At 39.4% G+C, this 23,800-nt stretch overlaps 1 protein-coding gene across 1 annotated transcript; it reads left to right on the forward strand.

Annotated features, from left to right (window-relative positions):
* The first annotated feature begins 356 nt into the window (after positions 1–356).
* On the forward strand, positions 357–23,800 carry nt5c2a (5'-nucleotidase, cytosolic IIa). Its single transcript, XM_042502202.1, has 18 exons — positions 357–383; positions 1,993–2,114; positions 9,807–9,880; positions 12,262–12,379; positions 12,502–12,597; positions 13,732–13,823; positions 15,119–15,176; positions 15,948–16,041; positions 16,121–16,174; positions 16,347–16,430; positions 17,072–17,113; positions 17,822–17,929; positions 18,095–18,161; positions 19,125–19,295; positions 19,676–19,727; positions 20,870–20,930; positions 22,582–22,758; positions 22,868–23,800. The coding sequence occupies exons 2-18, from the start codon at positions 2,014–2,016 to the stop codon at positions 23,105–23,107; spliced, it is 1,689 nt and encodes a 562-aa protein (XP_042358136.1). The 5' UTR covers positions 357–383; positions 1,993–2,013; the 3' UTR covers positions 23,108–23,800.

The raw sequence follows: 23,800 nt of genomic DNA on the forward strand, positions 1-23,800 counted from the left end.
ATAGCGCTTTTTTTATTTTTAATTTTAATTCATGTTTTTGCACTTAACAGTCTTAATGTAATAATTTAGTCTCCACAGTGTAGTTTAGACTTATTGTAGGGGCTGAGCTGGAAACTCGAAGATTTCACAAAAAGACACAATTTTGCCACAATGTATGCCATATGCATGAACACAGCCACAATTATCCAAAAAAAAAAGAAGATTGAGAAGCGCTGAAAATGCGCCAAACAGTCCCTAAATAAGAGATGGAGGAAGACTAAATCCAGGGGGAGGCAGTAAAGTAACATAGAGGATGCCACCTGCCATAAAAACCTAAAGAAGAAGAAGCAGCAGCAGAGAAAAAAAACACGAAGAAGAAAAGAAGAAGAAGGAAACGGTAACGGGTGAGTGGTGTTGTCGTGTCTCTGTTGGGAATACCTCTGTACATACGACTAATGTTCCAATTTCACTTTAATAACACGGAGAGGTTGCTACAGACGCCACAGTTAGCCACTGATGAGCCGTGTCAAACGTTTAATAAAGTTGTGTTAACTCGGCTAACGGCTGGATTTGTTAGCTGGCTAAACAAACACAGTAACGGTCTGACAGCTGAGACACAGAACGGAAATATACCGGAACACACGGCTGTGAGCGTTTCAAGTTAACGTTACTTTTACGGGACACCGAGCGAACTTTAGCTTAGCCTCTTGTGTGTGCTGTTGTTAGAAACATTGACGGTCTGGCGAACTGTTTCCAAATCTGGCCAAATCTATCGCCAACTGAGCATGGACTACAATCTTTACTGACCCTTTGAGACCTGAGAAAACTATCTTAATGTCTTCCCCAAAACATGGGAAGAAGGCAGTGAGCAATGAAAGAAGAAATGACCCAAATTAGAATGAAATTAGTCAAAAGTACAAGAAAATTGCCGGAAAATAAGTGAAATAATTAGAATTATTATAGTTTTGTTTTTAATCATATTTTTTTTCTGCATGCTGATAACTGAAAGTTCTTTAAGCCATTAACCCTTTGAAAAATGTGCATATTGGCTTCTTTCAAAAGTATGGAAAAGAAGGCAGGAGCATAAAAAGATGAAAATACCCAAAAATTATCAAGAAATTAGTAAAAAGCATAAGAAAACTAGTACAAAAGAACCCAAATACAAACAAAATAAAAAAAGAGAACAAACAAACAAGGAAAACAAGACTTGTATAAGAAAATATGTAATTATGACAATTATATTTGTATAAATATAGTTTTTCCCTTACTTTTTTCTTTTTTCTGCCTAGACATTTCCCAAGCTTTTTTTTTTTTTTTTTAATCTAAATCTACTAATTTCTTGCAGTTTGTGGAACATTTCTTAAGTTACTCATTGCCTTTTCCCCTTGTTTTTGAGAGAATTTGCACAAATTTATTTCAGTTTCAAAGGGTCAGATAACTTATTGGATGAAATTCACAGTTCTGCTATATTAATTGATGTTGATGTGCATCCAAGGAAAATTCAATAAAAAAATGTTGGAAAATAAAAACAAAGGGTCAGATAAGTTGTTGAAGGCATCTGAAAGCAGCACAAGAAAAGTGATGTCGCTCCATGTTTCAAAGGGTTAAACACTTAGGGTTTATTAGCAACATAACATTTAGAGGTTATAGTATATTTCAACGAACTGTGTCATTAAACTTTAGTTCTATGTTCTGTTTTGGAAGTAAGAGGACTGCACCAATTAGGCAGCTGTGATTTTCTTTAAATTAATGTTCCTTGGTGAATCACATTCATATATATGTGTGTGTGTGTGTATATATATATATATGTATTTAGATATATGTAGTAAAATGTACATTCTTTCAGTGATTTGGTGTAACCTTGTTGCGTTTGAGTTCAAAGGTGTGACTCCAACAAATCTCTGTGTTATCATAGCTCTGTTAATCCTCAGTTTGTTTTGTAGACTTCCGTGAATTAAAGACTAGAGCTTCAGACGTGGTTCTGGTTTTAATACGCAGCTCCTTTGTTTCCAGAAACGGTTTTCATAGCTCAAAATGACGACTTCATGGAGTGACCGTCTGCAGAACTATGCCGACCTACCAGCCAACATGGATGGTGTGGCCATGAAAAAGTATCGACGTGAAACTCACCACAGGTACGTGGAACAGACCTGCTCCTGACACTACTAGTTTCTAGTGTGTGTGTCTGTGTGTGTGTGTATGGGTGTGTATGGGTGGGTCATGAATTTGGAATTATACAAGGTCTAACTCCAGTGAAATGTGATCCCATCAGCACCTTTAATTTGTGCTCTGTGATCTTTTTGCGTCCTCTTACATTGTCGGCTGCTGCTTTATAATTGTCCATGTTTCCGGATGGTTCTGCTGATCCATGGTCTCAGGTAGTGGAGTGATTTAGCAGTCCACACATCCTGACCCCAACGAGACAGCCGTATGTTTTCTTCTTCCAATCATGGTCAGCGACGGCCCTCAGCAGCCGCTCTGAACGGTGTATACCATTGACCCAAAGCAGGAACAGGACAACACCTCACATCTCACAATAACACCAATCCTAACTCACAGTAAAGCCTCCGCTCGTTCTCTTGTCGGAGTCTTCTGCTCTGTCAGATTAGTATATAGACAAAGAGTCACCTGGCTGAGCGACGCTGTGCAGGATTTTTGGTGAGGTTGCCTTCACGTGCTGCTCACTCATGCAGTGTGTTCCAGGTGTTTGACCGGCACAAGTTGGTCACCACATAGTTTTAAGACCTGCTGACTGAAACCGTCTGGTCCTGCTGCTTTCTTGGTGTTCATAATCACGTAAGCCCTCCTGACATCATGCTGAGAGAGGGAGACGGGTGTGAAAGGTGCACCCACCCACCCATCCATCTGCTTCAGCTGTTTTTTCTTGTTGACTATCCATGGCCTCAAAGCCAGCATAGAAATAGCTCACTTGCTATAGACGCTTCAGCACTTGACACGGAGGGGAGCGTGGGCTTCTAGTCTGTCATGCTTCTTCAACCTTGCAAAATGCTTGTTCTTGGAATTATTGTTCCATTCTCTTCTTGTATTCCCGTTTTGACTCCTTTACTGCACTTCTTACATTGTAGGTTGCTGCTTTATAACTGTCCATGTTCCCACAATCCAGTCCTAATTTGTAAACTGGTTCTGGAATGTTTAACGAGGTTTAGGTTCAGTTGGCTCTGTTGTTTAATCCTGCTCAGAGTTTATTGATGTCATCAGTGGTGTTGACGCTGGGGACAGTACACGCAGTATTATTGCAGCCACACACACCACACTGAATGTTTACAGGCTGCACAACATGCCACTGTTTTCTAACAGTGTTGACATTTAGCTTGGTTTGTCCTGCATTTTAACCTCACAACCAACATGGGCTCTTTCTGTTTGCCTGCTCTTTCTCATCTCCAGGATTCGAAATGAGGACTGGAAAGCAGGGTCGATTAGGGAGACCAGCAGCAATTGTAACAATTTATGGTTTTCATTTCATTACTCAAAAGTTCAAACTATTTGGAAATAGTTTTTATGTAGGTAAATTGTATCTGTGTTCTACTTGTTAAAAGTTAGCAATAGTATTTACAAAACAGCAGTATTTGTCACAATATTAACTGAAACTCTAGAAATCAAATGTGACTTTTGCCCCCATGTGCAGGAGCAATAGTAACCTTTTATCAAACATGATTTGACATCTACAACTGAGTACAAATATGTGTCTAAAGCCCTTCTCATAATAATAAGAATTATTATTATAATTATTATTGTTATCGTTACTGTTTTTATTATTGTAAAGTTTATTTTATAGCACTTAACAAAACCAACATTACAAAGTGCTTTACACATAAAATCACAGTCAAACAAAACAACAACTCATAAGGAAATTATAAAAATGATGGTTGAATTGAAAATCGAACAGAGCAGTGCAAGACTTAAGTGCGATGTCGGGAGTAAGGTACAGTATAATAATAATAATTTATAAGTGGCACCTTGTATGGTGCCACTTATAAATTAAAATATGGTATTTATAAGTTATAATTATAATGATAGTAATAATCCTTGAAGATAAATTATAGGAATGGCTTTCAATAAAGTCTTCAAAAGTGATGTTAAGGAAGATAGTGATGTAGCAAGCCGGAGTTCTTCAGGTCGATCATTAAACAATCAGTGTCAGCAGGCGCAATAAACATCTTCCAACGGTACAAAGTAGAAGAGCTGCTGGATAACATTCATGGATGAAACACAAATCCCTTTAATACTGCCTGTTCAAGGCAGGAACATCTGGCTGTTATGCTTCCGTGCCTTTCTGTGTTAAACAGGGTTTTCTACGCATTGATTTATTTATGATGGCCCGCCATGATTAAAATATCTGCTACCACAAATTTATCTAATAACTTTGAAGCTGGACTGTTCATTAGGAGCAATAATAGAATATATATTCCATTTGGTTATTTAAAGCATAAAACTCTGGGTGCACAGGGCCTATTGTGGGCACAGATGGAGCAGCAGAACATCAGGCCCAGTGAAAGCAAAACTTAATCATCAATTGTGCTGGATCAAAAAGTTTGCTGTTTGCCATAATTTATCCACCCCACAACTCAAACTGCTGCTGAGGGAAAAAACTGATGATGAGTCACACTTGTGCTGGGTTCATGTACCAACAAAAAAGTCCAAATTTAGAGAGGGACACAGCCTGATAAAAATACAGGGACACACACACAAGATACAAAAAATAGGAATTTTGGCAAGTCAAAGAAAAAGAACAGCAGTCATAAATGTCCGCAAATTGGGAGCACAGTGAGATTTGGGAGTTCCTTGCTCCCTTAGCAGTGGACGAGATCAGCTGATATAGAACAGGGGCAAACAATTGTTAATGTTTAGGAAGCGCTGTTCAGTTCAAAGCAATTTTATTTATAAAGCCCCTTATCACAAGATACAGTTTGCCTCAGAAGGCTTTACAGCATACAAAATCCCTCTGCCCTTAGACCTTCACATCGTTTAAGGGAAAAAAAACCTGTAACGGGGTTGATGTGTTTGTTGTCACACTAGAGGCCAATGCTGTTGTGTTACGTCACGCCCGTCATACCTCTTTTTTCCATGATGCCGGCATGTTATCTAAAATCCCACACTGGAGCAGAATGATATTATATTTGGTTCTGTGTGAAAATGCAAAGGCGGTGCAAAGCAGAGACCTAATAGCAGGCCTATAGCGCAACCTCTGTGCAAAAAGGGCTACTATGATGAATGCTCCAGTTTGCTCACCTGTCACTTGTGCTGTCTATCATTTCATGCTGGAATTGCTGGACTGTGAGCTGGGAGGCTGTTTGTGCATTTGCATGGGTGTCCTTATGCATCCTTCTGCGACAAAAAAACAAGGACCCACTCATCAAAACACTACTCCGTAGCACCCCTAGAGGCCAAAAATTTAGGGTACCTTTTAATTTCTAAAGCAGCTCTTAAAAAAGTTAGTACTCAAGGTCAGCTTACTTGAGCTTTCAACCACATCACACGACCTTGGTTTTTGCTTTGTTATCATGGAACTATAGATGTTCAGACTTATATCTGATCACTTTTAGGAGCACCTGTCCACAGTGGCTTAACCCTTTGAAACCTGGAGCAATAGGCACTTTTGTTGTGCTGCTTTCAGTTTACATCTAAAACCCTAAGTATATTGGTGTGATTTATTTCACAAACATGGGGAAAAAGGCAATGAGCAATGCAAAGAAATGTTCCAGAAATTTGTCAATTTAGAAATTATTCTTAAAAAGCGAGGGGGGAAATATTTAGGGGAAAAAAGAAAAGCTAGGGTAAAAATATATTGTCATAATTGGGTATTGAACATTATGTACAAAATTATGTCACAAATTGTTAAAAATTTTTCTTACTTAATTTTTACGTACTTTTTCAACGGCCATTTCTGGCCTCACATCACCTAAAGAAAAACTCCCGAAAAAGAGCCCATGTAATGGAGGGGGAGCAAACCTCAGGAACAGTGGGAGAGGATTACAATTATGTAAGAAAAGGAAAGAGAAAGAGAGAGGGGGGGAGATGCACAGCAATAATGAAAACAGATGCATGTCATATTACAATGATAGGTGTAAAATTACTAAATGCACTCTATGATAATATTGTGGGTTTTGATAAGAGTCCCATGCGTATATTGATAGGGGAGGCATGACTCATAATAATGGCAGTAGAGGGTTTCGTCAAGTACGATCACGGCATCGGCGCAACCAGGACCCACAACTCAGGCATAGCTTCAGACAGGATCACCGCAGTGGCAAAGCCAAGACAACGATCAGGGCGAGCCGGGGGTACAGTATCAGTGCAGCCACACCACGAGCACAACCAAAGGCAGGGTCACAGCACCACGATTAAGTGCAGCCAAGGTTGCAGCCAGGATCCAGGAAAACTAGGAAACAAGGGAGCACAAATGCTCCAGAGAGGCGTCAGAGTAAGGAGTAGTGAGCAGAATGCAGTAAGCGTAATGCAGTAAACAGACATGAGCATTTTCAGATGGAGGGAGCAAGAGAAGCTAAAAGGAGCTCAGTGTATCATTAAAAAGTGCCCCGGCAGATTAAACCTATGTCAGCCTAACAAGGGTCTTAAGTCTACCCTGAAAAGTGGAAACTTGATTGAATATAAGTCTGAGGTTCCCTACAGTTGTGCTAGAGGCCAAGGTAATGCCATATAGAGAAATTACATCCTTAGAAAAGGAGTTTCTGAGGTGTTTGGGGCCAAGAACAATAACTTCAGTTTTGTCTGGATTCAACATCAAGAAATTACGGCTCATTCAGGCTTTTATGTCCTTAAGACATGTTTAAAGTCTAGATAACTGATCTGTTTCATCTGGTTTCATAGATAGATACAGTTGCGTATCATCAGTTGTTTTTTTTTACTTTATTTTTTATGTTTGTTTGTTTTTTCAACAAATTTTCAAGTAATTTTCATTTGCAAATTTTTGAGTTATTTCTTCTTTCATTGCTCAAAGCCCACTTCCCATAATTTTGAAAGAAATCAAGGCACATTTGCTCAGGTTTCAGAGGATTAAAGGTTGAGCTCAACACTCAGTCGTGATAAGTGATAAGATTCAGAGCTTTAGAACAAACTTATTTAGTGTTGGTCACTGTTGTTTCTCAAGTTCAATGACTTGAAGATTTAAATCCAACTTCATCTTAAATTTTAAAGTACAGAGCATAGTGGTATCTTCCTCATGATCTATTTGTTTCAAAATAAAAGCTTATCGAATTTGACTTTTCCCAAGACTATTATTTGAGTCTAAAAACCTGGGAAGCTTTATAGGAACTAAGAAGATATACTGAGTTGTACCATCATATTAACCTAAATTAGATACAGTGGATACAAACCATGAAGCTTTTAAAATGTCAGCTGTGTCTATGTTGATTTGTGTGTTTAAGACTTTAATATAACATAGATAGCAGGCACTGGAGGCAGATCTTATTACTGCTTGGATGTAACAGGGTACCATGTTGCAACAGAATACAGATTATTGACTGACAAAGACAGTGCATCAGAGCCATGTAGCATGACATCAGTGGTAAGACCAGCAGCCATGAGTTCAGTGGTAATACTACATGTATTCTCTATTACAAAGCTTTCCAAGGGATCTGGCTCAAAACCATCCTGCAATGAGGTATGCCATCCTTTTGTTGTTCCGACAAACTGCGACTACTGACCAAATCACTCCTTCCTTTTGATGTTCATGATGTGAATTGATTCTCCATTCAACTCTCATGGAACTCCTTTAATCCTCATCCGTTACTGTCAGTCTGATGTCATTTCTCACACCAACTGAGTAGAAACTAAAGGTCAGTGTGCAATCTGAGCAGAATCACAGATTGCATGTTTACACTGCACAATCTGTGTTTCTGCAGAAGCAATTAGAGATATAAAGCAACAATTATAGTCTGTTTTTGTGAGCTCCTTTCAAAGAGAGCAAGTCTATAAATGTAGAAGTGAGGAAGTTAAAGCTAGGAATAGAAAGCGCACATCAGTTGTTTCTGAATATCTGTAGGTGTTCTAATAGGCTTTAAATGTATAAAAGGATAGTGATGGTCAGGTGGTTTGAGCTGTACAATGTCAAATTCTCCATTGTAAAGATGTTCTGCTTTTCTTTGTTTTATATCATTTGTGAGCTAAATAATTCTATACCAAATGATTAATCAAGAAATTCATCTACAGATGATCTGATAATTAAAGCAGTCTTTTAGTTGCACCCTTTGTCATGATCTGAAGTCAAATGCTGTGTTGTATTCCTTAGTTTTGTTGTTGTTTGATGATACTTTGTAGTTTATTATGTCCATCTAGCTAAAACTAATGCACTCTGCCACCTCCTCCTAACTGGACACAATATCAAGGAGTTAACATCAGATTTTTTCCATTTTTCCAAATGAAGATGTCGTAACCTGCTCCATGCATCAGCAAACAGGCTTGGCAATATATCACTTATTTGAAAAGCTGCTTGCCCTGGCTGTATTTTTGCAAAGCGTCATGCACTTGCTCTATGTTAGGATGAGGTGTAATTCAGCAGTCCTCTTATAAAGGTTCTGATGTTCAGCGGATTTCATTAGGCTATACTAAGAGGTGTATTGGTATTAATGAGGGTATGCTAAATATCAATGACACCTCTCAATTTAATGCAAAAAATCACTCAGCTCACTAAACAGTTTCACACACCAGGGTTTCCCACACATTAATTATTTTGTGGGGGGCCGCCACTATTCAAACATCTGCAGCCATGTATTCATTTTCTGTTTTTAGAGTTAAACCAAATTTTAAAAGCTCGATTAGAGCATATATATTGTTCTGTTTTTCATTGCACCGCACTGTCGGAGTGTAGAGAGTACTCTGGGCACAGACGGAGCAGCAAAAAAACAGGCATAGTGAAAGGGAAATTTCAAACTTCACATTCATTGGGTCTAAAAGTTTTCTTTCACTTGACTGAGCAGCAGCTGTTTCTCTCATCCAACCTTTCAGTCAGCTCTAGCTGGATGAACAGATCTTTTATATTAAAGTCCTCAAATTGCGGCTGAAGTCCTGAACATAGAACTTCAATGAAGTAGGATTTATTGCAGGATTGTTGTATTAGACTGGATTAGTTTTAGCTGGACCTAATAAACTGGCAACTGAGTGTTTATTAAAATATTTAAATTATTATTTGTTCATACTGTGCATAGCATCTTATCTTGATGTCTTTGTATGAGAATGTTTGCAGTGCTTGTCTGACAGTACAGATGCATAGCAACGATGTGGGGCACAGATACAGTGTTCACATCAGTGATAGATCAGACAGTTTTCTGGGTGTGGCACAAGCAATAGGTTAATAATGAGATCACATATGGAGCATCCCAATATCATGGACTCTAACAATATTAATAACCACTTAGATTTTCAAGAAAAGGGTTTAAAATGTAATCTGACCATATTTAGCCCAATCACCAAAGAGCTCACAAGCTCACCATTTGAAGGACAACAGTAGGCTGTTGGGAGTGTTAACATGTTTTTATTTCAGATGCACTGATCATTGTTTAAATAACCAGTAGGACTGCATGTCTGTTAGCATTGTGGTTGTTATATTTAAGTGACTCATGGTAGTTCATGCAAACACAGTTCTCCATGCATTAATATCTGAACTCAAGGTAGCGTTCCTCAGTCAATGTTGCCCTTTGGTTTTTGTCTCCTTTAGCTTTAAAATGCTGAGTTGTCTATTATTGTCTGTAAATTAGACATGTGTTGTGTGACACCTAAACAGTACCACATTTGATCTGAACTGCCAGCTGTCATGCACTGATTAACCACACATTGCTCTCCCATTCCAGAGTGTTTGTCAACCGAAGCTTGGCCATGGAGAAGATCAAGTGTTTTGGTTTTGATATGGATTACACTCTGGCAGGTAAGTGCCGTCTGAGCCTCGTGGTATCAGCCTCAGTAAACACGAAGGTCAGAGTTTTTGATGCTAGGACACTTCGATGCTAGGCCCCATGCTGTCTGCATGTAAACTCTGAATGTACAGGCACTGAATGTCTCAGTGTCTTGTCTTGATTGATGAATGAGTGAATAAAGTCAATAGACTACATTCCAAACGTCCCAAATTTTCAGTCCCACAATTTTAACCACACAGTTATGTTGCCTTCACGTGCTTCTCAGAAATATCATATTAACCATATTTACGAGTTACGAATACATGAATGTTTCTCTAAAGTTGTAATCTACTTTTTCAGTCTTAGTCAGAGAGGACGATTCTGAAAAGGCCATTGCAACTCTGTGTTTTTTTTCTCCTTTAGCCTTCATTTTGCGTCAGAATTGCAAGTCTTAAGGATCTGCGCGCAAAAATAGTTAGGGTACACTCCTTAGCGGGGTCAGTGGCGCTGCCACTGTAACCCTAGCTGCTCCCGTCCAGCTGTGTCTGAGGATATTCCTGGCTTGGAGACAGCCAGGACTAATTCCACACACCACGATAGGAGGAGGGTGCTGGGGGTGTGGATGACGGTTATAGCCATATGGAGTTTCAGAGGCTGATACTAGCAGGTGTCAATACTGATCATCTGTAAATCAAACCATTTTGATGCCTCAGACACAAAAAGACACTAGTTTTCATTGGTTATGTGCTTGTAGACAGCTTTGACTCCTCTGCAACATCATGCAGAGACCTTTTCAGCCAGTCCTCACTGAAAGCATCTCAGAAGCTCTGCTGGTCCAAGCTGCAACCTCAAGGGTTGAAAATGAAGCCAATGCTTAAGTGCTAAAACTGCAGTTCCACTAATGTCCATTTGAGGCTGGCTCCAAAACAGAGTCAGTCCCCATAGACCCCCATGAGAAAATATCCAACTTTACAGCAGAAATTACATGTTTATAGTCTGGTACAAAAACAGTTTGGTCTCCTTAACTGATTACAACATTCATGACGACTGTGCGGGAGTGTGTGTCTTTGTGTGTGTGTGTGTGTGTGTGTGTGTGTGTGTGTGTGTGTGTGTGTGTCTTTGTGTGTGAAATGAAAGCATGAGGAAATGATTAGGTTGTTATAATGACATTTCAGTTAATAATTAATTTCTTACAAACTGCACAGAAACATGACCTGAAATTTGACTTGAGCGTAGTCAGGGTCATCCTTGATTGGAATCCATTGGAAATTTTAGCTGACATATGGAGAAAAGGATTTTATGAAAGGTAAAATATGACTATTAGATGATAATTTTACTTTGTCACTCAGTTAAATAAAGATAACAGTAGTATACTTCATAACATAAGTAACAATAACAATATACTTACTTCAAATTTTATACAATGTTCAAAATAATGTTATTTTACTTAATATGCCAAATATGGGAAAACATTCCTTTTTTTGTCCTTCTTGCCTGCTGAAAGCACCCACACATTTAAACATTGCGACTAGTGTCAGCCTGCGGTGTCCTAGGCTGCAGCTGCAAACATCAGCATAACGGAGCTGCCAACACGGAGGTCGTCATGTGACAAACTGACTGATAGCAGCTAGGTCATTTTATCTGTAACTAAATTATTATGAATTGCTAAATGTTCTCCTTGATAAGGGCCACGTGAAGGCCTTCACAAACAAAAAAACATAAAATATGCGACAAAAGGGCACTTTGGACATCAAGGGGCAAAGCGACAGGTGCCTCCCCCTCTGCACGTGTCGGCACATCTAATACATTAGTCAGCTGCATGTATGAGCAAACAAATGATTAGTCATTTTTTAAATCTCTTTTATGTATTTTAATGCATCAATCTGCAGTTACAACAGAATTTTCAAGCAGACCTGAAATTTCTTAATAAAAACAGCTGTTTAAGAAAGAAAATGTTGTATAGAAGACAGTTCTGTATGGTGCAGATAGAATAGAATAGAATGTCTTCATTGTCATTTTACAGGTAACTACAACAAAATGTAGTTGCACTGCCTGAGTGGGGCTCAGAATAAAAGGCCATAAAATCAAATAAATGGTTAGTAACAGAGAATAGCTAAGTTTTATCTCACATGCATACACATACACACACACACACACACACACACACACACACACCAGTTCAAACATAGACACAGTACCTACGTATACACTTGCATGGGAGCATTTAAGTGAAATGACTGCACATAGTATTGCACAGGAATAAAGTGCCTCTTGGTGAAGTACTGTGTGCATGGCCTCAGATAAACTCTGTGTGTAGCGTTATTGTAGGATCAGTGTTAGCATCACGGCCTTCATCAGGGGGATTTGCATGTTGTGAACACAAGGCTGTCTTCCTGCCTGTTTGTCTGTCTAGTGTATAAATCTCCAGAGTACGAGTCCCTGGGCTTCGACTTGACGGTGGAGCGCCTGGTGTCCATTGGATATCCACAGGAGCTGCTCAACTTTGTCTATGACCCCTCCTTCCCCACCAGGTTGACTCTAAAAGAGTTTGTGAAATCAATTTGAATACAAGTGCAACAAATTCTCACTCTCTGTTGTGTGTCCCATTGTCTTTCTCTGTCTGTCTTCTCTGGCCTGTGTCCATTCTCCTCAGAGGTCTGGTGTTTGACACAATGTATGGCAACCTGCTCAAAGTGGACGCATATGGGAACATCCTGGTGTGTGTGCACGGATTTAACTTCTTGAGGGGGTGAGGTCCATTACTCCCACTGATCTGTCAACACAGTCCTCCACACTTTCAATAAGCAGACCACTCTGTGCATTGTGAGGTCCTTCTTCCATTGCACCTGCAACAGTGTTATTTAAATGAATCATAAACAAGACTAGAGGTCTACAGCTACGGTGGCAGCGCTGTTAGGCTGTGTTTTGAGCTGGACGTTAATCAAATCCAGATTTATTTTTAAAGCACATTTTAAAACAGCAGGTTACTTATTTGCTGTGCAATCACAAACAATTGAAAATCATAAAACAGCAGTTATCAGAAATACCAGTTTTAACAACAGGAAAATACAATAGCAAAAGCATTAAGAATTTTCATATTGAATTGAAAGCCAAGGAATAAAGTTGCGTTTTAAGACAAGACTTAAAAAACAATCTTTAAGTCTGCATGCTAACATGCTCTTAATAGTATAACCCTGGAATGAGTCCAAACAACCAGAAATCAGTTAGCATTTCAGTATCTCCAGTTCCCTCGTCTCAAAGTCAGTGGGTTTTTTGAATGGGTTTTCCATTAGGCACCTGAAATAAGGTCTGTGGATTTCATGTTCACCATCTAAGTTTAAGAAAAGCTAAGGCTGAAGAGAATGTCATTAATGTTGCAGATATTTTCTCGTAAACCAAAGTATTGAACACAGTGACATTCATCCAGTAGTTGTTATGATATTCCAGTCTGGGCCTAAGTGGTAGAACAACTGCCATTACCATCCTCAGAGCCACACCACTGTCATGGCTAGAAATACCAGCCTAAATGTTAGGGGTACTTCCTAACATATTTCTATTCCCTTATATGCGAGTGTGGCTTTGTTAATGTGCAGGTAAAAATTTGTCGAGGCATCTGGCTCACGAGCAACCATTAAAAAATTGAGGATGCACACAATGTAATCAAGATTATATAATAGACTGACTATAAATTTGCTTAAAAAGTACAGAATCACTGTAGAGCACTGTCTTCATTAGCAGGTCCCTCCGATGTTAGTATGTCATGTTCAAATAGCAAATGCATGTAACAAGCTCAGAGGTGGTGACAGACTGAAGTTCCCTGGTTTAATCCTCTTCAGCACTTGTTCCTCTCATGTATGTTTGTGTGTGAACTCACTCTGCACAGACCTGACATCAGAGAGATGTACCCCAACAAATTTATTCAGCGTGGCGATACAGACCGCTTCTACATCCTCAACACACTCTTCAACCTGCCTGGTAAGAAAACACACAAAACAACATCCTCTGTTGGAAAAATGAAAACTTTTTTTGCAACAGCTGTAGGATCATACGCAAGCTTTGTTTCCAGCAAGCAGCCCTGTTCTGTACAGTTTTGCATTTCCGCTGTGAAAAGTTGTGGATTTTACCAGTAGAGCTGTTTCACACTGCCCCCATTTTTCATCACCCCTCTGTTTAGGCTTTGCAGCACGTGAATCCATCAAAACACCTTGAATGTCAATATGACTACTTTGACCATTCCATTTCTGTTTGTTCTATTTCTTCAATGAAAAATGCTTTAGTGATGATTGACTCTTCAAGAGCGTAGAAAATCTATATGAATTTCAACCAGTTTATGTCAACAGCAAAAATTTTATATCCTCACTTGGAGGAAAAAAGTGGCAAAGCGTCAGTCCTGTTAGCACAACACCTGCTCTTGCCCAATAAGGACTCAATGCACAAAAATGTGGCATTTTAGACACATACAAAGGTTGTACAAGGCTTTTGAAACCAATGTAAGAGATGGTGTGTCATGCTAAATGCCAATAAAAAGTACATTATAAAAAAAAAGGACTCAATGCACAAACTTGCTATTTCCAAATATCCCATTGAGAGAGATTCTAACTCCAGACTTTTCTTTTTAATTCTGGAAATGTTGGTGTGCAGCCCTGGAACTCACAGAAAACCCCAGTAATGGCATTCACAGCTGGCAGGGTCTAAACTGTAACAGCAGCAACAGAAAGTTTGCTGATCTGGCAGGTTTTTGCGCTGGACTGACTGAATTTGAGCTGCTATTCGATCAACTGAAGGTCTGTCCTTGGACTGTCCAGCATTGTCTGCTTTCTCACTTTGGCTATATTTTTTCTGAAACAGTTATGGCGTCATGTTATTTATTGGTTACCATAACAAAACCTCTTTTGTCCACATTTGAATTAATTCAATTTGGGCATTAACAAATCACTTCAGTCCTAAAAAGAACAGTTGGGATGCTTGTGCTTTTTTTCCCCCCTCTAGTATCATTATTTCTATTTTCTTTCACAGAGAGTGAGAGTTGTTTTATTTTGGTTTCACTCTTTTACTGCTTAGGAAAAATGTGAAAAAGAAGATGATGTGTTCTACAGTATACTAGAAAGAATGAAAGAAAAGTATTCACATTTAGACCGTGGTTCACTGACAAGGTTCTGAATGTGATTACAGTGTTTTCTCTAAATTATTGATTTGTCAGATTGAATGCATGTTGATATTCAGTTCTACATTCAGTCTCTCTGATTCTAGTCTCATTTCCTCTTCCTCAGAAACCTACCTCTTTGCTTGCCTGGTTGATTTCTTCAGTAACTGTCCCAGATACACGAGGTACTGCATACTCACTAGGGGTCGACTCAGAGTGGATCTTTAAAGGCCAATTTCAGAACGATAATTTGGAGCAGGAAAAAGCTGATAGCAAATAAATCTGCCAACATCTGACTGCTCCTGAACTTTTCTTGTGAGACTGTCAGAAATAAACAATCTTTGAATTTATTAGAAATGGTTTTCCTTTTGAACTGAACATCGGAGTCAAATATATATATACCTTAATAATAAGAAGCCTCATAAGTTTGAAAAACTAAAAAACTTAAATCTAATTAATAATAACCTAAATGAATACATGAATCTGCAACTGAACAAATAAAGAAATAAAGGTGGAAGTGATTTTTTATTTTTTAAGCTATTTTCTCTTTAAGATATGCTATGCAGGCTTTTCCTTAAAACAATGTATAGACTCATAGAGCTGTCACTTTTGACCTGCTCTCAGTGTGTGGTGGTGTGCATTTACATGGACATGAATAACACATTTGTGCTTGAGTTTGGAGTAAGCTGGTTATGTGTTTGAGCTTGTAAAACCATACATTTCTTTATGAGAAACTTAAATATATTAGTTGGAGTCCTCTGAGAGAAACTGAGATGTATACAGGGAATACAAATGACCTGATTTCTCTCTGCTCAAGTAAACATCATATCCTGAATATGATCATAACCAGGGTCATAAACAGGTTATTTATGCTCATGTAACCACACTCACTTTGACCCTCAAATCTGCGTGTCATGCAGACTCTAATGTTAACATGATCTGAACTGTCTCTGCAGTTGTGAGACTGGCTTCAAAGACGGCGACCTTTTCATGTCCTATAAGAGCATGTTCCAGGATGTGCGGGACGGTGTGGACTGGGTTCATTTCAAGGTAAAATCATTCTGTGAAACCTTTTTCCAGGCAGTCAGTCCAGTCACAGCCAGCAATCCACTTATTTTCTTTCTCACAGGGGTCCTTAAAAGAAAAAACAGTTGAAAACCTGGAGAAGTACGTGGTAAAGGATGTAAGTAAGCTAGCATAATAACAACTGTTTTTACATAATCATCATCATCTTGACTTTCATCATCTAACTTTATAGCACTGCACTACTCTGTCAAAGTAAAATGTTTTAGTGCAGTCTCATCTTTTTGCTATTTCTGCGTCACTGATGTTTGTTCTGTTTCTCCTCCACAAAGCCGAAGCTTCCTCTCCTCCTCAGTCGCATGAATGAAGTAGCCAAAGTGTTTCTGGCTACCAACAGTGATTACAAATACACAGAGGTGAGAGGAAAGTTTACATTGAGATATGTCAAGGAATGCTTGAAGCAAACCAGAACTTACTGTCTCCTAATGTCATAATGTACAGATTGATTTTAACAGTTGTGTGAATGGTTCCCCACTGAAATAATAATGACAGGTGATGGTAATGATGGAGTTTAGTTTACCTTTCTTTGTGCTGTTCTGGGCTGCAATGTTAAAATACACTAAATCCAAGACTCCTGATCAGTAAGGCAGATTGAAGGCCAACATATGCCTCACACACCCACTACATGCAGTGGGGGATTCAATCTCCCCACGCCTGTAGCAGACTGGATTCACACAGCAGTTATGTAGGTTCTCTCAGCTTGGAATTGAAGCTTTTTATAAGAAATCTTAATAACGGATTAATAATTAGGTGGATGGATATAGTCTGGTATAGAACAGATTCCATAGTAACATCAGAAGCCCTTTAAACTTCCTATTATTGGGTTATTTGTATTCCTTAACACACAAAATATGCTCCACATTCCCCCTTTACGGACATTAAAATGACCTCCTTTTTACATGTAATTTATTATTTTTGCAATATCATTTTGTTGAACTATGCCTGTAAAAATCAGTTAAACGTTAATCGTAAAATGAACTCTTCTTTCTTCTTACAGAAAATCATGACCTACCTGTTTGACTTTCCACATGGTCCAAAGGTAACACAGTGATTTAATAACATCTGTACTGTTGGGATTCCCAATAGATTTGGATTAAATCACCTCACTGAGACATTTCTGGGCATATATGGTGTGATGACAGGGGGAGGGAAAATAAGAAACAACAGATCTCATATATCATCAGTGAGATGAGGTGTCAGTAGACATGATACTGTACAAACCGATGTACTTCTAGCATTAGCACATCAATCGCTATATGATTAAGGTTCGTATATAATGCGTTTTTGTTTTTTAATGGCCAGCAGACATTACTGTCTTTAAGAGGCTGTACCTCAGGCTGAGTTTTAAAGCTAGAGTGATGATACCGGTTTAATCTTAAACTAGAAGACCCAAGAAATCCATGTTATGCTGGCTTCTCAGGAAAGGGGGTGAAATTTTGCTCCAGTTTGGCTAAATTTGGGGAATGGAAAAAAGGAATCTAAATGAAGTCTCCCCTTTACAGACATGTCCACTTTATGCTAGTCCAATGCAGTTTTTTTCTGTCATGTAAGAATTGCTTAAACTATTCGATATTGACTTCATAAATGTTTTGAAATGCAAAAAATAGAATTGAAAATTTGTGATTAACAAATGTGATTTATTGAGATTAACTATTGAAATTCTGCAATTAATCACAATTTCAAAAAATGATTGATACCTTACTTCTGAACTATTGAAATTTGAAATAATAAATGTTGTGTGTTGCAGCCCGGTACACCCCACCGACCTTGGAAGTCCTACTTTGACCTGATCCTGGTGGATGCCCGTAAGCCTGTGTTCTTTGGAGAGGGAACAGTGCTGCGGCAAGTTGACACTGTGAGTATGCATGAAGCCTGCATGGACCAAATACCACACTAAAACACCTTTACTTCAATATCTTCAGTTAATTGCAATGTTCTTGGCCTAGTACATTTTACTGTATAAAGCAGATAATTACTTAATGTGTACGAATGTCTAACTGAGTGTTGGGGTTTTTTTCAGACCACTGGTCGGCTGAAGATTGGCACATACACGGGACCTCTGCAACATGGCATCGTTTACTCTGGAGGTAAGTAATGACCGGAGCCGTAGCTGCTGATCAGAATTTGGTAGTCGAAGGTCAAAGGTCAGTCTGACCTGGTATCTGTCTCAGTCTCTTGAACACAGTATCTCAAGAACACCTTTTGGGAATTTCCTCAAACCTGAAACAAACATCCACTTGGGCTCAAAAATGAGATGATTAGATTTTGGTGGTCAAAGGTCACTGTGTGTGTGTGTGTGTTTGTGTTTGTGTTTGTGTTTGTGTTTGTTTGTTTGTGTGTTTGTTTGTGTGTGTGTGTGTGTGTGTGTGTGTGTGTGTGTGTGTGTGTGTGTGTGTGTGTTTGGCCACAACTCAAGAATAGTAGCTTTTTTGCAGCAACAATCACATTTGGAGCCTTCTGAGTGTCAGTTTGGATTGATTTGCTTTAAGCATTGACTTATTCAGACAAACACCCATCTAAATGTGTCTTAATCTGTCAAAGGTAATATTTGCTTCATGCTTATGAGTCTGATTATTTCTCACTTCACAGTAGCAGATTGTGATTTATGCCTTGTTTAACCCTTTCAAACTCTACATGGTTTGAAGCCCAACTCTAATGGTTGTACACAGATTGAGGAACATTTTCTGACTTTTGTACTTTTCATCAGCTGAGAAAAAACAAAAGTAGTCGCATGATGTAAATTTATCGATAAATTTTAGATAGTCCAGAGTGATTACTTGGGTCTATAAAATGGTAGGATAGGGAGTGAGCAGTCAACAGTCTATGAATAACTTCACTATGCAGCACACTGATATGATGTCTCATAGAAAGGGCTGTGAAACTGAATTATAGGCTGCACAAGTACTACAAACCTCTGATCCTCGTGTGGTGTTGAATCTCAACTATTACTGCAAACTCATATGAAGTCATTAGTTATTGCTTCAGAGATTTTCATGGTGTGAATAAAATTTGCTGAATGACACATTGAAAATACCATATGGGTACTCCAGGGTCCTCAGACATCGTGTGTGACTTGCTGGGTGCTAAAGGAAAAGACATCATCTACATTGGAGACCACATTTTTGGTGACATCCTCAAATCCAAGAAGCGCCAGGGCTGGAGGACTTTCCTGGTGATCCCTGAGCTGGCCCAGGAGCTGCACGTGTGGACCGACAAGAGCTGTGAGACTGAAAAAAAAACACGCACATGCAAACATGCTCATGTGGTTTTGTAACCACACTTTTCTGTTCAGTTATCACAGTTATTTAGCAGTAATAACACTTCACTTTAATTCAGGCTTTGGAAGTAATATTCATATTTTACCATGCATGGCAGAAAATGTGATTCCTGTTGATTTTCATTAGTCTCTATTTCACAAAAAGTAACCAAATGTAACACTGTTACAGCGGAGTAATTCACTGAAACTCAGTTCAGTCTGAGCCAACATAAGATAGTTAAGAGTCTGTGAAAAGTACAAATACAGTATGTTGTCATATTTTTGGACTGTCCTTTTATTAAAGATGGTAACAAAATGTACTAATGCAAGTTTTTGTTTTTTCAGCCATATTTGAGGAACTTCAGTCTCTGGACTGCTTCCTGGCAGAGCTCTACAAGTGAGTTCTTCTTTGTTAAATCTACTGTTTGTTGTGTCCTGCAATGTATTCTTTAAATAATAATTTCAGTGCACCTTTTTAGAGATTCTAGTGGAGGAAAAATCTAGAAATTAGTTTCTGACAGAAAAATATTTGGTAAACATTTATCTGAAAATCATATCAGTTGAAAGATGCAATCTTGCAAAACACAGGCTGTTTACATTTTGCAAGTTTATTAAGTTGGCGTGTTTGGTGTGGTAGGATTGCCTCTGTGCATTGTTTGCAGTATTCTTTATGGTGTCCCAGAGAGATGTGGGTCGAAATAATGCCTGGATATTTAATTCACATACTTACTTTATACATATAGATTCATAAAGAGTTTAGTAGAACTGAATATGCATGCTTTACTTGTTCACATGAAATCCCTGTCTTTAATGGAGCTGGTGACTGCTGAATATGTCAGGACATCTCACACAGTTTTGCTCAAGCTCTATACATCAGTGTTCGAAGTGAATTCACCTCTAATGATTCCTGCTTTACTAATGTTCCTGCTTTAAACTGTCATTTCTTAAGCTGATTTTAAAGCATCTACCAGTCAGTGTTCAATTCGGTTATTTAAACTTTTTGGCATTATAGCATCATTACTGCACATTTGCTCCAAATATAATAAGGTCCTCTCCTGGCATTGATTAAATGCCTAAATAATCTAGTTGTGTTCATCAAAATTATGAAAGCTCAGAAAAAACTTACCTGTCGTTCTAAAAAAATAAAAATTAAGTTTTGTTGGGTTTTTTTTTTTGTCACGCACTGTTCAAAAATATATATTGACATGCAAATTCATGGCATTAATTTGCCTAAAAATTGGCCCCGGAGTGTAAGGCCCTTAAAGTTGCAGTATGCATCAGTCAGAGCCCCCAGGTGAACACCATTAGCCATGTGCACTGAATCAAATATATGTTCTGACAGTGGCGTACTTAGTTAATAAGGTTCAGTTTTTCCTTCAGTGTCTGACACTGACCTGGACTGTGTGATGTCTCTGTGTACAAAAAGTGTAGATATTGGCAGCATGTAAATTAATTCTGCCTTGCAGGGTTTGATATGAAAATCACATATGGAATGGAGCTGGGCTCACAGATCACAGAACATATGTGTTTTGTCCTCAGACATCTGGACAGCAGCAGCAATGAGAGACCAGACATCAGCTCACTGCAGAGACGGATTAAGGTACCACACATCTTCCTCCTGCCTTTGTCTTCAGCAGAGCTCCACCAAAGCAGAGTCCACCAGAAGTCAACCATCATAAGATTCTGAGAGATAATTATGGAAAAGTTGCTGATTGTGTCAATATTTGCATCTCTGCTGCTGGACATCTTGTGGGATGACTGTTGTGACAAATAGCTGTGCCTACAGAGGAGCTCAGTGTGTCCCTGCTGGTGTTTTCTCTTTAACTTTCACAACCCACTAAATGTTTCTGAGCCAGGTTACAGCATTCACTGTTGAACTCTACTACTCATGTACATGGGAACATATTTTTGCTAGGGGGGTGCTGCACAGTAAATATGTGCGAGCATAACTGTATATGTAGATGTGCTCAGGCGAGAGTTCTGCAGGCTGCAGCTCACTGTATGAGACAAACAAACAATAACACTGTTTTTAATGTGAGTAACCAGTAGCATTTCCAGCCATGACTGTGCCTCCAAAAATGAGGAATTTAAGTCTAAACATGATGTCATCCTAACCATAACCAAGTGCTTCTTGCACATAAACACAACACATGTTAAGCCTGTGGAAACCCAAATTACCAAAAACTTTGATATTATGTAAGTTAGGGTCCTACATGCATTATAAAATGCAACAATAATTATCAGCAGTAGCCTCAATCCAAATGTGAAATACTGTCATTCTGGTTGTTTCCTGAAGCTTAGTTGATTTGAGCAAAGTTATCCCCAATCCATATCAGCTAATATGGATATAGCCAATCAAAGCTCAGCTGTCAGTTGATACTAGTTTAACATGGCAAACTGAAATCCCTCAACACTCATTTCAATAGGGTGCGTTCAGAAACACTCACTCTTGAGTGCCAGAGTGCACTCTAGCACAAACTGGAGCATTGGTACATTCAGAGCACTGTTTGAATGCACCGTTGACATGTCAGATTCAAGGAATTCATTTTATAAAAACATCTTTTCATATATTTTCTGATAGGCAAAATTTTAAACAACTGTTCAGATGCCTTGCGGAGTTCTCGTTAAACAGCCAGATATTTAAAGACTGTGTTGTTCCATCTTTTGTTAATACGGGTTGCTGCAGCACCCACCTTACTGTGCCCTTCCTACTGTTAGTTGAACACTTCAGCTAATAGCAGTTGTGAAGTAGGTACAGGACTCGAGAGCACTATTACATGTGCATATAATTGTGAATCTGTTTGTTTTGTCGTAAGTCTAGGGAATCTTTGGGCAGCGTAGGCTGTCCCAGTTAGCTGCTAGCACACTGCCACATGTTGTGGCAGCTGTTTTGCATTACATTTATTCAAGAGATGCTGTCATACACAACAGCTTACAATAAGTGTATTCAACCATGTGGATACAACCCCAAAATAGCACGAATGGTGCAGGTGTTTCAGCTTCATCGGATATGCTGATCTACTACAAGTGCTATATTTAGAGACAATAGAGGGTAGAGAGAGAAAGCTGACGGGCTGGGTACATGGTCAGACCATGACTTGGGTGTAGGGTGGACCTGAGCCATTCACAGCCTGGTGCGCAAGTACCTCTGTATTGAATCGGATTCCATTAGCCACAAGGTTCAAGTGCAAGGGTCAGAGGAGCAAGGTCATGGTGGTCAAAAACCTCAGTTGTGTCTGTGTCCTCTCCAGAAAGTGACCCATGACATGGACATGTGCTACGGCATGACGGGAAGCCTGTTTCGCAGTGGATCCCGACAGACGCTGTTTGCCTCTCAAGTGATGCGCTACGCGGACCTGTACGCCGCCTCCTTCATCAACCTGCTCTACTACCCCTTCAGCTACCTGTTCAGAGCCGCACACGTGCTGGTGAGCCTCTCTCAGAGCTCTGACTCGAACAGGAATCTGCGTCTGTCACCTGCACTTCATCTTCTGTTGATACAGTATGTGGCATTACATTTCATTCTCTCTCTCCCAGATGCCTCATGAGTCAACTGTGGAGCACACCCACATCAACATCATCGACACAGAGTCGCCACTGGCCACACGGAACCGCCACGACGTTGATCTCAAGGAGATGGAGTGCAAACGGCACCAACTGACTCGATCCATCAGCGAGATCCAGCCCCCCCACTTCTTCCCTCAGGCTCCACAGGAGATTACCCACTGCCATGACGAGGACGATGACGAGGAGGAGGAGGAAGAGGAGGAGGAGTAGATGGAGGGAGAGGAGCAGACGAGGCTCGCTCTCACATCCACTGCATCCTGTTTTATGTTGTAAGTTGATTTCTGAGCCCGGCTGGTGATGAACAAGTCCACTGTGTCTGAGGCTCTTTGACCTGGGTTTGTTTGTGATATGGACTACTGTAGATCTTCCTGAACCTGTCCACAGGTAAAAGAGCATTTTTTAAGTGAGTTTAGATTCATGCTTGTGTAAGACTGAGAGGCAGCGGGATGGTGCAGGTGAGGTGAGGAGCAGCTGATCCTCGTGGCTCTGCTGGGTTTGTTTGAATTAAAAAACCCAAGAAGTTTCTGCTTTCATTTAGCTCATCAGGAGTCCAATATGCATTTCTTTATTTGTACTGTCAACAGTTCACTGCCATGCTGCTTACTCCTGCACCATAGCTTAAGGGAACTATCCATCAGGCTTGGGCAGTATGTCATATTTAATACCTTTATACCTTCCTCAAATTTCACGGGGGTATACTCTATGTGACATTGTCAGTGTGTGGTGCTAACACCACCCCTGACGGCAAGTTTTCCACTTACTTTCAGCTTTTCAGACTAATAGATACACAGTAAAAACCCACAAATGTTAAAACAGTGATATTCTCACATATATTTACTTATTAAACAGAGAAATACAACTGTACACCTTTTGAATTCAGCAACCACAGAAGACTGACAAGGC

The sequence above is a fragment of the Plectropomus leopardus genome, chromosome 15 (assembly GCF_008729295.1).
Source record: "Plectropomus leopardus isolate mb chromosome 15, YSFRI_Pleo_2.0, whole genome shotgun sequence".
NCBI lineage: Eukaryota > Metazoa > Chordata > Actinopteri > Perciformes > Serranidae > Plectropomus > Plectropomus leopardus.